Genomic DNA, 16,459 nt, shown 5'->3' with positions numbered 1-16,459 from the left:
TAGTCTGAGTCCTAGTTAAACTAGGAAACAAATCACCCCATAGTATAAATATGTTACATAATAATAAAGTTTTATAAATAAAAAGTTGATTCGAGTCTTCTAATCCATTCCATTCCATTCCATTCCATTCCATTCCATTCCATCTTGTCTTGTGTTATAATAATAATAATAATAATAATAATAATAATAATAATATTCAACTCTTTGTCTTGTTCACTCCGATCCAAACCAACCTCGTCTCACCTACTTTGACTCTTATAATAATAAATAATAATAATATTCACCTACAAACTGTTTTCATCCAGATCTCAATCTCTTGATCCATCCATCCATGGAGTTCGAACCCACCAATCCAACCGAACAAGACAACAACAACGAATGGCAAACAGTTACTTACAAGAAGCACAACAACCGTAACAAGCAACATCAGCTTGTTTCCAACGGACCCACCAATAATAATAATAATAATAATGTGTTTACTGCTATTGAGAAGCAATCGGAGGAGCGAAGGAAGGTGTTAGAAGCTGCTAAACGGTTGGCAGTGGATGACCCGGATCCGGATTTGGATCCGAAGAAGAAAACGGGTTATGATGGTAGTGATGATGAAGAGGTTGTTGAGAGTAGTGTAGGTGTGGTTAATGAGGTTGTTGAGAAGAAGAAGAAGAAGAAAGTGAAGAAGGTTAAGGTTTCGGTTGCGGAAGCCGCAGCTAATGTGGATGCGGATGAATTGGCTGGGTTTTTGGTGGATGTGACTGTGAGTGAATTATTATTGTGTATATGTTTGTTTGTTTGTTTGTTAAATTTGATGTTCTATAGATGTTATTTGTTACAAGTTTTTATTAATATTAGTAGTCGGGCGGTGGGGTGGAGACGGGTGATTAATTGGGATTAATTGGCGCCAAGTTGGGATTTTTAGTTACAACTATGGTTAAAGATTAAGTACATAGTGTAGTGGGCGAATTTGAGGGGCGAAATCTTTGGTGAACACCACCCCCAGGCTACAAAGGGGCGATTTTTTTTGGGGGGGGGGGAATATTTGTCGCTCATTCTTTCTATTCTTTTATTGTTATTATTATATTCAAATGTGTGATATATATATATACATACACACACATATATAGCGGCTACAACACCTCTACACCCCTAAAACAAAAACCCACATTTTGATGATTGGGCGCCACATGACACAAAACGTCTCATTTTGTAGCCCCTTTACTACACATAGCCTTAAAAATTTATATTAGTAGTCGGGTGGTGGGGTGGGGACTAGTGATTAATCGGGATTAATTGGTGCCAAGTTGGGATTTTTACAACTATGGTTAAAGATTAAGTTCATAGTTTTATCCTCATGATGTTATGTTGTTAAAAATTTATATCAGTAGGCGGGTGGTGGGGTGGGGACTACTGATGAATCGGGGTTCATCGGCACCAAGTTGGGATTTTTACAACTATGGATGTAGGATGAAAATTATTGAAATTATGGGTATAGATAAAGCACGTAGTTTTATTGTCGCATGATAGGATATAGAGTTGCAACTAAATAGAAACATTTAAGCACACATTTTTCAATTTGACGTGTATATGTTGTTTATGCCGTTATTCAATTTGATGTTGTTATGATTTGCTAAAAGTTTATAGCTTTAGGATGAAAATTCTTGCTAATATGGTTATAGATTAAGTACACACACCGAAGTTTCGGTTTTTTGTTTTTTCAAAACCATTTGGTTTCGATTTTTTGGGTTTTCGGGTTTAATTCGGTTTTGGATTAGGTTTTCGATTTTGCTAATTGGCCCAGTATTTTTTGGGCCAAAAAAAATTTGGGTTATGGGTTTTCGGGTGTGACTGTAAGTGAACTTATTTGTTAAAAATTTATAGCTACAGGATGATAATTCTTGCTAATATGGTTATAGTTTAATATGGTTTGTTAATAATTAATAGCTTTAGGATGAAAATTCTTGCTAATAAGTACACAGTTTTATTCTCACTAATAAACGAACGAACATGAAAAAAAATTCGTTGTTCATTTAGTTAAACGAACGAACTTGAACAAAATTTGTTGTTTATTTAGTTAAACAAACGGACATGAACAAGAATTTGTTGTTCATTTAATGGATGAACATGAACAAATGTTCATTTAGTTAAACGAATGAATATGAATACACGTTTTAATTGTTCATTTATGTTTATAAACATCCGTTTATGTTAGTTCTTTTATTTATGTTTGTTCGTTTAATTTTTAATAAATACATAAGTAGTTGTTTTTGTATAAATATAAGCATATGTGTGTGTGTTATATAATATACAATCATGGTGTAGTAGGCTTGTTGTTTAGGTTTGAAACGAACGGACATGAACGAACACGAACATGCCCATTAATTGATAAATGAACATGAAAAAATATTTGTTTGATTATATGTTTGTGTTTGGTTAAAGTGCAATGAACGAACACGAACGTGCCCCGTTCGTGTTCATTTGGTTCGTTTACAGGCCTAATTCTCGCACAATAGTATATAGAATTGAAACTAAATAGGCACATGTAAGCATAGCTTTATATTTATTTGATTATTGGTTGAAAAATTAATGTAAGGTTCAAATACAAATAAAGTTATCCTGCAAAGTGCACTAATCAAACGAAAACACACACACACGCAGTGGCGAAGATGTAAATAACAGAACAAATAAATTGCTTTGTGCGTTAACTAGCTCTCCCCATAATGTTTATAACTTGTGTATTTTTGTTTATAGACTTCATTTGAGGAACAACAAGATATACAAATGATGAGGTTTGCTGACTACTTTGGACGCGCATTCTCTAACGTGACCGCTTCACAGTTTCCTTGGGTGAAGTTGTTTAGAGAATCCCCTGTTGCCAAGATTGCTGATGTAAGTTTTCGTCTAGTAGAAGTTAAAATAATTTCAACTTATAGTGCCTGTGATAGTATTGTATTGTATACTAATCCATTATACAAATTTGAACTCGTCTGATAATTTTTTTTAAGTGCAGAATCCTGTATCGCATATTTCCGAGGCTGTTTACAAAACATCGGTTGACTGGATTAACAAAAGATCAATGGAAGCGCTTCATTCTTTTCTCGTTTGGTCTTTAGACAGCGTTCTTACCGACCTTGAAAGCCAACTAGGCGGTCCGAAGGGTTCCAAGAAAGGTGCCCAAAAGACATCATCAAAATCTCAAGTAAGATTAATGAAATCTTTTGGTTGTTGTTTGTTCGTCATCAACGATTTTATTCATATTAATTGTTTGAGCAGGTCGGCCTGTTTGTAGTACTAGCAATGGTGTTACGAAAGAAACCTGATGCGTTAATTACCATACTGCCAAATCTAAAAGAAACGTTAAAGCAAAATGCACAAGACAAGCTTCCGGTGATTGTGTGGATGGTAACCCAAGTGAGTTGACTCGGTCCCGTTAACTGTTTATGAGCAAACAATATATTTTTTTTCTGGTTCCATACTTCCATAAAGGATTATATTAGGGGTGTGCGGTTTTTGGCTAAAACCAAACCGAAATCCAAAACTTCGGTTTTTGGAGTTTTGAAACCGTTCGGTTTTGGTTTCGGTTCGGTTTTGGTTTTTACGGTTTTTGCCATTTGAGCTTGAAATTTTAGGCCGAAAAACAAGTTAGCAAAAAATAATGAATTTAGGTATAAATAATTTTGTTAATTGTAAAATAATAGACTATTATACATTTAATAAAAAATATTGAAGTTACATATTTATTAAATTCTTATAAATTACTTAATATAAAATATAAAACATAAAAATTTAGGAATACGGTTCGGTTCGGTTTTTTCGGTTTTTTTATTACATGCAAAACCAAAACCGAACCGTTAGTGCGGTTTTTACAAAAACATAAAACCAAACCGTCGGTTTTTGTTTCGGTTCGGTTTTTTCGGTTTTGGATCTGTTTTTTCGGCTTCTTGCACACCCCTAGATTATATATTGATCATAAGGAGTTTAAATGTGCAGGCTTCGCAAGGGGACCTGGCGGTCGGGTTGTACTTGTGGTCCCGTTTGATATTGCCTATTGTTGGGACCAAATCGGGCTCTAATCCACAAACTCGAGATCTAATATTGCAATTAGTGGAAAGGTTTTTTTCTTCTTTACTATTATCTCACCGTATAAAATATGTCATAAGATACTTTCTTTTAGTTAAAATTATTTATAACATTATAAGCGTTTGAATAAACGATTGGTGACGTTTAACCCTCTTTTAATTATTTATTTATATATTTTTTTGTGTGTTCATAGGTTACTCTCTGCCCCAAAGGCGCAAACTATTTTAGTGAACGGTGCTGTGCGAAAGGGTGAGCGTTTAGTGCCACCAACAGCGCTCGACTTGCTATTGACAACCACATTCCCTTCATCGTCAGCTCGTATCAAGGTGGGACTTCTGTAAGGCTATATTGGTCATTTACTAGGCATTATATATATTCGAATTGTTTTTAATTAGAGTTTTCGGATTATTATCGTACAGTCAACCGAAAGATTTGAAGCAGTGTATCCTACACTAAAAAAAGTGGCTCTTGCTGGTACCCCTGGAAGCAAAGCCATGAAACAAGTCTATCAACAATTTATTAATATTTCTTTAAAAGCTTCCGGAGAAGGTACATTTATTTAATAAATAAATTAATCAATCTTCCAAGTTGAAGAAATTATTATCAAATGTTAATTTCTTGATTTTTATTTTTTATTTTTTTTATGGCGATCGCAGGTATCCCTGAGCTATCCGATGAAGCATCTAATATTTTTATTTGGTGCTTAACTCAAAATCCCGATAGTTGCAAACAATGGGTGAGTTTCAATTTTTTTTCATTGAAATATATTAAATATATAATAAACTAGTTTGAGGCCCGTGTACTACACGAGTAGTTATTGAAAATACAATATTTAATAAATAATCAGTATACAAGAAATAATAAGCCTGTTAAACACTATAATACAGTCGTTGTACAATAGTCTTTAAAACAATTTTAAAGTAAAAGATAATTATAATTATCAAATGTTTGGAAAAAAATATATGAAGTAAATATTAAATTAACAAATTTTGAAGCATAAATTTTAAGAATGGTAACTATTTGTAGAAACATGAAATGAATCTGACCTGATCCATGACGATGTTCCCGGTCTTCGAGATGAACGAACCACGACTCGATCTTCTTCTCCGGTAGCTTAAGATCTGCAATGGTTTTTGGGGGTGTGGAGGTGACTGCTAAGAAATCTCAAGGATCTCTTGTTTACAGACACAAAAATGGTTATGGTGGTGGCTCTTATTGAGAACAACCAACCCTTAATAAGGAGGTGGAGACCTCCTTATATAGGGAGCCTCATGGCCACCATCATGGTACCCTAATGGGCCTAGCCCAGTTAGGGTTACCTCCACAAAACCCCCTCAGCCCAATAATATTGTATTAGTCCATATAATAAAATAAGCCAGTCATAATAAATTAAGGTCGTAAGCCAGGTTTAGTACCATACCCCTACACTATTATTTTACTATTATAAATTTGTTAAAATGGGTGAGGTTTAATGTAGGAGTGACAAGTGGCAAAACTAATATAGATATCATTAATCGTTAAATATGATTATGTGCAGGATACGGTCTATTCGGATAATCTTGAAGCAAGCATTATTATTTTGAAAAGACTTAATGAGCAATGGAAGGAATTATCTCAAAATCAGTCTTTTCTTGAAGCCTTTACTCAAACTCTCAAAAGTTTAAAGAGAAAGGTATGCTGTCAAAACGGGACGGGTCGGGTCGGGTCGTTATAGTTTTACCAAACTAAACAAATCTGGTCTCATTTAATTTATTGTTATTATTTTTTTTAGAATGAGAAGGCGATAAGAGAAGATAAAACAGGTGATCAAGCGCTCTACAAGGAAGCGGATAAATACTGTAAGGTGTTATCAGGAAGACAGTCGCGCGGGTGGGGGTGTGCCAAAGCTACAGTGCTCCTCGTTGTGGCATTTGGTGTGGGGGCCACGTTCCTAGCTCTGAACGCCTTGGAGTCGTTGGATTGGAACTAGTTGTCTGAAGTTATAAATATTCAGAAGTTCGTTTAATAAGACGATGATAATTAACGTACACAGTATCAGTTAAGCAGGAAAAGTCGAAATTGCCCTTTAATAATAAAGTTATATAAGAGTGAGAGTGAGTGAGTTACTTATTATTTATCTTTTTTTATCTATAAACTAAATGTAGTTTAAACTTATCGCGAAGCGATGTTCGTGAGATTTTATTACCGGGGCTATGAGTATAGATAGTTATTTAATTTTACGTCTGTCATTGTTGATTTGTTGCTATGTTTGTTATGGTTTTGCTTAATCGAGTCGTGTGAGATCTACAAACACCACGCGCACACTCGAATGTTGATATGTAAACTTGTACAAAGAGGGGTTTGTAATGCCTCGATCAACTAGTGCGAGTGGTGAGATGTCTCGCTTTATCAACTAATTCATTGTTTAGAGACGCGGCATCTCTATCGTTGATTGAGTAATCGTTGTCATAGTGGATATACCGAACCTTTGGGAGATCTTCTGCTTGTTCATGCAATCTCAAAGATTGTTAATTACATACATAAGACCAATGTTTTCAGACCTGGCCTGGACGTCGACCGACCCGGGAGGGTGGAACGGTTTTCAAATCCGGATGACGTCATAAATAATTTAAATATATATTTTTATATATATATAATTCATATACATATAAAAGATAATAATAATAAGTCGACCGACCCGGGAGGGTGGAACGGTTTTCAAATCCGGATGACGTCATAAATAATTTAAATATATATTTTTATATATATATAATTCATATACATATAAAAAATAATAATAATAACAAACTTTAATGTTTATTTATGTTTTATACATCGTTTTCGAATATAGATGATTTATATTTGATCAATAAAGAGGGCCGGGTAGCCAGGTCCGGGCCGACCGCCACTCGCCAAACTTGACCGGGTTTTTAGAAAACGACCCAAATACCCTGACCCGGCCCGGTTCAAAGATCGGGTCCCGGTCGGACCGGGTTTCAAAACACTGCATAAGACTAACACCAACTATATGACTATGGTTCTACCTTTACCCGGTCAAAACCGACCGATCCTACTTGAAACCCGAAATAACACAGAATACCTGGTCAAATACCCAATTATACCCGGAACCAGTTTTACCCGACCCGGTTTGACTTTTGTTGAAAATACCGAAACCTCAACCATTTGGTGTTTTGAATCTTTGCTCTCAAAAAAAGTAAGACAGGTAGGACCACTACTTGATGACAGGGCACCAATCTGGGCCCACAAAACCTACCAAATATTAAAAACAAAATAAAAACATTTCATAATAATAATAAAAAGCAGTTGTAACAACCACTTTTGAAATACAGTTTATCTACTTTCATATTCTTTAGACTAACATAGAAGCAAACTCCTAACATCATATTGTAACACATATCAAACACACAAACACACATTATTATAGATCAATGGCGGCGATGCTGACGTGGCGAAGAGCGTGTGGTGCTCTCAAGGATCAAACTAAAGTCGGATTAGCGCGTGTTAATAGTGATTATAAGGTTGGTTTGTTAAATATTCTTTGTTTAAGTTGTGTGTGATTCATGTGTGGATTAAGTTTATATATATGCTGTTGTTGTTAATATTATTATTATTATTAGGAAGTTGATGTGGCAATTGTTAAAGCTACAAATCATGTTGAGTGTCCACCCAAAGAGAGACATATTAGAAGTAAGTTTTTATGTTACTTTGGGGTTTGTATGGGTCGGTTCGGTTTTAGGTGAAAACTGAACCAAAAACTGAAATGTCAGTTTTTTAGATTTTGAAAACCGTTCAGTTTTGGTTTTTGGTTTGGGCGAAAACCGAACCAAAAACTGAAATGTCGGAATTCAGTTTTTGAAAGCCGCCCGGTTTCAGTTATTTTGATTTGGATTGGGTTCGGTTTGATTTTGGGCGAAAACCGAACCAAAAGCCGAAAATGTTGATTTTTTAGTTTCTAAAAACGGTTATTTTGGTTTTTGGTTTGGGTTTGGGTAAAAACCCAACCAAAAGCCAAAATGTCGATTTTTTAGTTATAAAAGCCGTTCGTTTTTGGTTTAGATTTGGTTATGATTTGGGCGAGATCAAACCAAAACCGAATTGTCGGTTTTTTAGTTTTTGAAAACCCTTTGGTTTGGGTTTTTAGGTTTTAATTACACACAAAACCGAAATGTTGGCCTTTTAGATTTGAAAATCATTCAGTTTCCGTTTTTCGGTTTTGGGCGAAAAACGAGTCAAAGGCCAAAATGTCAGTTTTTTAGTTTTTGAAAACCGTATGGTTTTTGGTTTGGGTGGGGTTCGGATTTGGGCATAAACCGAACCAAAGCCAAAATGTCGGTATTTTAGTTTTTAAAAACAATTCAGTTTATTCGAATTTTTGGTTTTTGGCGAAAACCGAACCAAAAGCCAAAATGTCAGTTTTTTAGTTTTTGAAAACCGTTCGGTTTTTGGTTTAGGTTCGGTTCGGTTTTGGGAGAAATCAAACCAAAAGCCAAAATGTCGGTTTTTTAGTTTTTGAAAACCGTTCGGTTCAGGTTTTTCGGTTTTAACTACGCGCAAAACCGAAACCAAACCAAGAGTTCGGTTTTTACAAATACATAAAACCAAACCATCATTTTTCGTTTCGGTTCGGTTATTTTGGTTTGGTTTTATCGGTTTTTACAGTTTCGGATCAGTTGTTTCGGTTTCATGCACTACCTTTAAATGCATGTGTTTATTGTAGAAATACTGGTTGCTACCTCTGCGATTCGACCTCGAGCAGATGTGCAGTACAGTTTACATGCTCTGACAAGAAGATTAGCGAAAACTCGCAATTGGACGGTACTGTTAACGTATAATGCTTAATTTAGGGTTTATTAGGAAAACTGTACGTGAACTGTTTGACGGGAAGTTTGTTTAATATATGAACGAACATGAACAGGGAATTTCGTTCGATTAACTAAATGATCGAACATGAACAGAGTCCATATTCGTGAACGTTTAATAATGCGTTCATTTATGTCTGTTTATGTTTCATTGTTTTGTACATTAAAAGTTATTATTTTTTAATGGACCTTTTTTTAACTTATATTATAGATTTAAGGAAAATTATTAACTATAAAACAAAAATAAGGATGTAAAATTAACATATGAATATGAATGTAAATAAAACACCAGCAAAAACTTGGTACATTCTCGGTTAGCCAAATCAAATAAAACACTGTTTATGTTCATTTGTGTCCGTGAACCGTTCACAAACAAGTTCAATTTCTTAATGAACAGACACGACACAAGAAATTTAAATTTTGTTCAGTTACATGTTCATGAACCGTTCGTTTGTCCAATAAAAGCTTAACGGATGAACATGAAGTCATGAACAAGGCCTTGTTCGGTTTGGTTCGGTTGTGTGAACCTGGGACTAAATCTGATAGTAATAATATTATCAGGTGGCATTGAAGACACTGATAGTTATCCATCAAGTATTAAGAGAAGGCGATCCTACTTTCCGGGACGAACTCATGAATTTCCAACAACGAGGGCGCGTTTTGCAGTTATCTACTTTTAAAGATGATTCGAGTCCAATTGGTTAAATCCTATTTATTTATGATCATATTATGTTGCTTTAAATGTTATAAAAACTTATGGTTTTATAAACTTTTTATGTGTTTTGTAGCTTGGGATTGTTCTGCATGGGTTCGTACGTATGGACTGTTCTTAGAGGAGCGACTCGAATGCTTTAAAGTTTTGAAATATGATATTGAATCCGAGAACATCCCTAAATCTGTTAAAGGTGAAGATAAGGTATGCTTAGTGACTTAGTGTTTATACAAGATTTGATTATGATTTTATATAGCTTTTGTGAATGTATGTTGCAGTTGTAAACAAATGCATATCCAACAACAAATATATTATATATATATATATATTAACTTTATTTTGATTAGAAACTGACGGTTCGGTTTTGAGTTTTATTAAAAACCGCAATATTGGTTTTGGTGCGGTTATGTGTTTAGTGAATAACTGAAAAAACGGTAATAACCGAACCAAACCTTAATCATTAAAACCGAACCGACCTATAACTATTTGTTTAATTCTTCATGTGATTAATAATAATAATAATAACAAATAATATTACTCTATTAAATGTGCATCGTTTATGTTGAATTACTTTTTGGTTGAATTGTTTATGTCTTATCCACACGAATATTTTTTTAAATTTAACGTTTGCTATTGAATTTATGACATTTTATTTATAATTTTGAATGTAGGCATTTTTTTAGCTCTTAGTATTCTATGCACAAATAAACGATATTTTGTTAATCATTATTTTAAAAAATTTATATACATATTAAGCCCAGTTCAATATCTTGGGTCAAACTTTTTTGGCCCAAAATACGAGTAGAAAAACCGGAAAAAACCGAGTTGAACCCAAAAATCGAAAACCGAAAACCAAAAAAACCGAAACCGAACGGTTTTGAAAAATCACAAAACCGAAAGTTTGGTTTTCGGTTCGTTTTAGCCCAAAACTGCACCGAACCGCACCATGCACACCCCTAAATTGTTATCTAAAACATGTTTACTTATAATTTTCAGGGTTATAGCAGAACACGCGATTTGGATAGCGAAAAACTATTGGAGCAGTTGCCTTCGTTACAACAGTTATTAAACCGTCTTATGGCATGCAGGGTCTGTTATCTTATCTGTTACATAAAAGTTACAACTGATTTTTTTTTTGTTTATTAAAACTTACTATAAATAACTAATGTATGAAATGTGATCACAAAAACAGTATATCACTATAATAATATGCAAGTTTTTTTTTTTTTTTTTTTTTTTTGCAGCCTGAAGGAGGAGCAGTGGGTAATTATGTTGTACAATACGCGCTAGCGTTGGCACTCAAAGAGAGCTTCAAAATTTATTGTGCAATAAACGATGGAATTATAAATCTCGTCGATAAGGTGATTAGTATTATTATTTACATTAAAAAGCATGATACTGCTGTTGCACCTTTATTTTTATTCATAAATAACCAACGATCAATCGTTCACCATGTCAGTTTTTTGAAATGCCAAGACATGAAGCCATAAAAGCGTTGGATATATATAAACGAGCCAGTAACCAGGTAACATCTTGTATCATAAATTTTTGTTTACAAATCTTCATTGTATATTCAAGATATTAAATATACATCATGGGCAAGTTTTGATCCGTTTCATTTTAAGCTAACTTTTTTTTATATTATGATTTTGACCCGTTAAAATATAACCGAAATCTGCCCATTCATAGCTATATAATAAAATTTTCTGCAGGCTGAAAGTCTTTCCGACTTCTATGAAATCTGTAAACGACTGCAACTCGCTAGAAACTTTCAGTTTCCTGTGCTTAGAGAGGTAAGTTAATATTACCCATATATATATATATATATAGGATGAGTATCATTATAGAACTCTTAAATTATTTAAGAACTTGAAGGAACCGTTGAAAACTAACCTTTTTTATAAATATTTTTGTATGTTAATGTTATTTGAGTTTAGTTTTATCATTTTTCATATCTATATATACGATTACAAATTTGAAAATTAGTTTTTATACATATCTATGTTTTTTTACACGTGTAAATTTGTTAGTTCATAAATTTTACACATATGTAAAGTAGTGATTAATATATGCAATAAAAAAATTATATATAAAATATTTAAATAATGTTAATATATAAAAAAAATTAAAATGTTCGGTTGTTAAGAGTTCTTAACTTTTTTAGAGTTCTATAAAATATATACTAAGGTTGGGAGTATTATTGATATTTTAAACTTTTGCAGCCTCCACAATCTTTTCTAGTGACAATGGAGGAGTATATAAGCGAAGCACCACGGATGGTGCCCGTCCCAACAGACACATTGGTGAGTATAAATTTACTATTAAACCAAAAAAAAATTATTTTATTTCGGTTTTTTTTCATAATATTTTTCGCTTGTAGGAATATCCCAAAAGGCTTATGCTGACTTATAAACCAGAAGATGCAACTTCACCTGTTGAAACTGAACCTGTGCCCATTGATAATATTGTTGTGTCAAATGACAATCCTACCCCTGACCCCGCACCTACTCCGCCAACTTTTAACAGCCACGAGCCTGATGATCTACTGGTAATTGTCAAAATCTGATTTTATTTATACCAACTGTCTAAATTTGTGTATTATATAAAGTTTAACATTTAGGGGTTAACTTTCAATGCACCAAGCGCGTCGTTAGTTGAGGATAGCAATGCGTTGGCACTCGCCATAGTTCAAACTGGTAACCATTTTTTTTTTCTAACGAGTAGTGATTTATGTTTTCTTTTGTTAGATAACTTGAAATTAGAGGTGGCCATTAAACCGGTGAAATTTGAAATTTTAGCTAAAATGAAAATGGATCTAACAGGTTGAAAGTCATCTAAAGTTATGCATCCTAGATTAGTTTTTTAAAAGCAAATAACGGTCCCAACTTTACACGTGGCTGGTGACGGTCCCAACTAAAGGTGTATTGTTTTCCAAAGGTTCGCAACTAACGGATGGTTAATTCCGTTAGTCTGTTGCTTACGTGCATGGCACGCCTAGCGGACCGTTGGAAAAAAATACACCTTTAGTTGGGGATTGTTATTTGTCAATAGGACGTAGCTAGTATTATTTAAAACCAGTTTTTAAAAAAGAAACAGATGATTATTGCCACATAGATGGTTATTGACAATTAGGTGTGCCACGTAAGCATAGACTAACGGATGGTTAACTCTGTTAGTCGCGGATCGTTGGTAAAAGATACACCTTTAGTTGAGACCGCCACCAGCCAAGAGTGAAGTTGATACTATTATTTGCCAACATAGTTGGGATAATTTAAAAGGTATATTGGTTTTTAATAATCCCAACTATCGTCTTTTAGTCGTTGCCGGTCCCAACTAACGAATTAGCTGCTGACGGTCCCAACTTTTAACGTGTATTATTATTTGCCAACATAGTTGGGATTATTTAAAAGGTATATTGGTTTTTAATAATCCCAACTATCGTCTTTTAGTCGTTGCCGGTCCCAACTAACGAATTAGCTACTGACGGTCCCAACTTTTAAAGTGTACTATTATTTGCCAACATAGTTGGGATTATTTAAAAGGTATATTGGTTTTTAATAATCCCAACCACCGTCTTTTAGTCGTTGCCGGTCCCAACTAACGAATTAGCTGCTGACGGTCCCAGCTTTTAACGTGTTTCCCAACGGTTCGCGACTAACAGGGTCCTAACGCCGTTAGTTGCAGGTCGCCAGAAAAACGTCTATGGCAGAAAAGTCACATTTTTTTTCCGGAAAACACCACATGAACACCGCCACCACCACCACCAACCAACCACCACCTCTTGAGCACCACCAACTGATTCCAACGATGGTTTTAGGGTTCCGGCGACCTCAATAATTAGGGCTTTTTTACTAGAAAAAGGTTCTTAAAGGTCTGATACAAAGTTACAAAGATGTTTTGGACGAAAACGTTGAGTTTTCCGGAAAAAAATGTGAGCTTTCTGGCCAAAAACGTTTTCCCGGCGACCTGCAACCAACGACGTTAGGATTTTGTTAGTCGCGGACCGTTGGGAACAAACACGTTAAAAGTTGGGACCGTCAGCAGCCAATTCGTTAGTTGGGACCAGCAGCGACCAAAATGCGATAGTTGGGATTAATAAAAACCGATACACCTATTTAAAACTAATATTCCTTTTTAAAAAGATAGATGTTATTAATGAAATCATATAACTTCTGTAAGCAATTTTACACACTAAATGTATAGACAAAAAGAACTATTATCATTTTGTAGATGCAACATCAAATGGTTCTGCTGGTGTTCAAGCAAAAGACATTGATTTAACCGGATGGGAACTTGCACTAGTCACTACCCCGAGCACCGACATTTCTTCGTTTCAAGAAAGACAATTGGTAAACAATGCGACACGTTTATTAGTTATTGTACCTTATTCATTATAACCGAATTAGTAACATACATAATATTAAAAGTATACACATCATTGGATATTCTATAGACGCGATACATTAGATATAAGGATAAGTGACGCGTATTTAAAATGAGTTTCTTGTGACTTAAAAATGAATACATTTTTATAAAAACTTATAAACACATATTTTATATGATAAACAATGTATGGACAGGGTGGCGGATTGGACTCGCTGACGCTCAACAATTTGTACGATGAAGGCGCATACAAAGCAGCCCAGCAGCCCGTGTACGGGTCACCAGCACCCAACCCGTTTGAAGTGAGTGGACCGTTTGTAGCTAATCCTCAAACGGCTAACCCCTTTGGTCTATCCCAAACGCAACATAATCAGAACCCTTTTATCGATTCAGGGTTTAGCACGTTCCCGGTCGACAGTACTCATACTCAACCCGCTAACCAGTTTGAGACGGGTTTATTATGATGAAACATGTACACATCATTGTGGGTTACATTTTTTTTTGTTACTTAGGCTCATATGGTCCAAAGGTCTTTTTGTAAGTGCTTGCTCTTGTCTTTATTTTATTATATTTGGGAAACATAATGTTTTGGTTGTCAAAACTTGAAATGTACTTCTTGTTTCCTCAAGGGGATATAATAGACAAAATGATTAGTTTCATATGTACTCTTACAAACATTAGAAATATCATATATATCTATATAAAATTAAAATATCATATATGTCCATACTAAATAGTTTAAGTGTCGCATATACGGTTCATTAATAGCACTTTAATGAATCACCATTTTACCGTTATTTTTCTTTTATTTTCATTTTCATATATGTCAAAAATATTTAACGAATAGACCATTATACCCCTTACCATTACATAATGTGTTTATACCCCATGTTATTATTTTAATTTTAATCGACCTTTCTCATTTTTTACGAGACCAAATTGTCTCTCGTAACTTCTTCAAAATTGCAAACGTTTTAAGGTTTATCGCATCGAATGGTCTACATTGTAAACCTTTTATCTCGTCTAATCGAACCAATGCAATATGGTGATTTTTTAAATTATTTTTGTTGAACTGGGTTTATAATATATAATATATTAATAACTTTGTAATAACATATATGATATATTTTCTGTTTTGTGTGGGTATATATGATATTTTTAATACTTGTAAGGATATATATATGATATTTTAATACTTGTAAGGGTATATATGATGTATTTTCAGTTTTGCGTTGTCATATATGATATTTTAGATATTTGTAAAATTTCCCATAGACAACAAGCACTTTTTATGCTGTATTTTTGTGTTTTAACAAAAAAAAAAGTAATTACTTTTTTGTTTTATTTTTGTGATTTAACGGACGTACTTTTTATGTTATATTTTTATGCTTTAACAAAAAAACAAAACGTACTCTTTATGTTGTATTTTTGTGCTTTAACAGAAAATTTAAACACATTCTTTGTGTTACATTCTCATATGTTAAATGTGAACCAAATCATAGACTTTTTGTGAACGCAACCTTTAAAACTTAGATTTGAATGTGTAAAATGTGAACCAAACCATAAACTTTGTGCGAGTGATTCTTGTTGTTTTCATAAAATATTTCTACCAAATTGATATTAATATAGTTATTTATTAACATAATAAACCGATAAGTTTCTCGTATTCTCTTGCCCAAACAAGTTCTTAGGGTCATATGGTCCTAAGGTCTTTTTGTAACATGCTTGCTTCCCGCGCTAGGCCGCGGACATTGATCGATATCGGTTTGATTCGTTACGTTACATGACTACATGTATGACATCGACACCCGGTATAACAACTTACAAAGAAAAACCAAAAAAAAGGTCGTGATATGCCTAGTAGAAATTCGAAACATGTTTTACATGACGGTACCGGTTTCATTAATACCGACACCAGTATCAATATGCCTAGAAAAACCAAAAAATAAGGTCGTGATATGCCTAGTATAACAACATGTTCGATTTGATTCGTCAGGCACCGACACTCGATATATATAGTTCATGATGTTTAAAAAATGTTTTATATCGAATACAACTCCATTTTCAATAATAATTATAATGAAATATCGAGAGAAAAAACTATCAATCACAATTGCGTATTTAGAATTTTTTTTCCTAAGAATTAACCGACGTAAGTTGTAAGAAAAATTACGAAGTTGTAGCATAAAAACATTAAAATGAAAATGCAAATTAATGACGAACAAACCAATATATGAAGAGTTGTTATGAAGCTAGAAATGCTATAAGCATTCAAACAAAGATCAAGAACAATTAATTAAAAATCAGAGTTTTTTCAAATTATTAATCTAAGCTAATACCATTTAAGTTTAATATATATTATTATAATGTTACTTTCTAGTTTAAACCTATAACTTAAAAAAATAATAAGAAAGTTGAGACATGGAAGATA

The 16,459-nt window shown here is 33.8% G+C and overlaps 2 protein-coding genes across 2 annotated transcripts; both read left to right on the top strand.

The window, feature by feature from the left end:
- The first annotated feature begins 280 nt into the window (after positions 1 to 280).
- On the top strand, positions 281 to 6,506 carry LOC143570717 (uncharacterized). Its single transcript, XM_077056298.1, has 10 exons — positions 281 to 754; positions 2,746 to 2,883; positions 3,005 to 3,193; positions 3,268 to 3,405; positions 3,985 to 4,106; positions 4,268 to 4,400; positions 4,494 to 4,623; positions 4,731 to 4,810; positions 5,612 to 5,746; positions 5,846 to 6,506. Exons 1-10 carry the CDS (start codon positions 332 to 334, stop codon positions 6,041 to 6,043), a joined length of 1,686 nt encoding a protein of 561 aa, XP_076912413.1. The 5' UTR covers positions 281 to 331; the 3' UTR covers positions 6,044 to 6,506.
- A 956-nt stretch (positions 6,507 to 7,462) lies between these two features.
- Positions 7,463 to 14,492, top strand: LOC143570703 (putative clathrin assembly protein At2g01600). Its single transcript, XM_077056288.1, has 14 exons — positions 7,463 to 7,592; positions 7,692 to 7,761; positions 8,792 to 8,889; positions 9,495 to 9,633; positions 9,722 to 9,849; positions 10,642 to 10,734; positions 10,890 to 11,006; positions 11,105 to 11,170; positions 11,358 to 11,438; positions 11,868 to 11,948; positions 12,026 to 12,193; positions 12,266 to 12,341; positions 13,876 to 13,994; positions 14,226 to 14,492. The coding sequence occupies exons 1-14, from the start codon at positions 7,503 to 7,505 to the stop codon at positions 14,490 to 14,492; spliced, it is 1,593 nt and encodes a 530-aa protein (XP_076912403.1). The 5' UTR covers positions 7,463 to 7,502.
- The last annotated feature ends 1,967 nt before the right edge of the window (positions 14,493 to 16,459 follow it).

This window comes from Bidens hawaiensis, unplaced genomic scaffold (assembly GCF_021521415.1).
Source record: "Bidens hawaiensis isolate Kalapana, Puna unplaced genomic scaffold, B.hawaiensis_p1.1 tig00025021_1, whole genome shotgun sequence".
NCBI lineage: Eukaryota > Viridiplantae > Streptophyta > Magnoliopsida > Asterales > Asteraceae > Bidens > Bidens hawaiensis.
The sequence above is the reverse complement of the archived record's forward strand: the minus strand, read 5'-3'. Positions and strand labels throughout refer to the sequence as shown.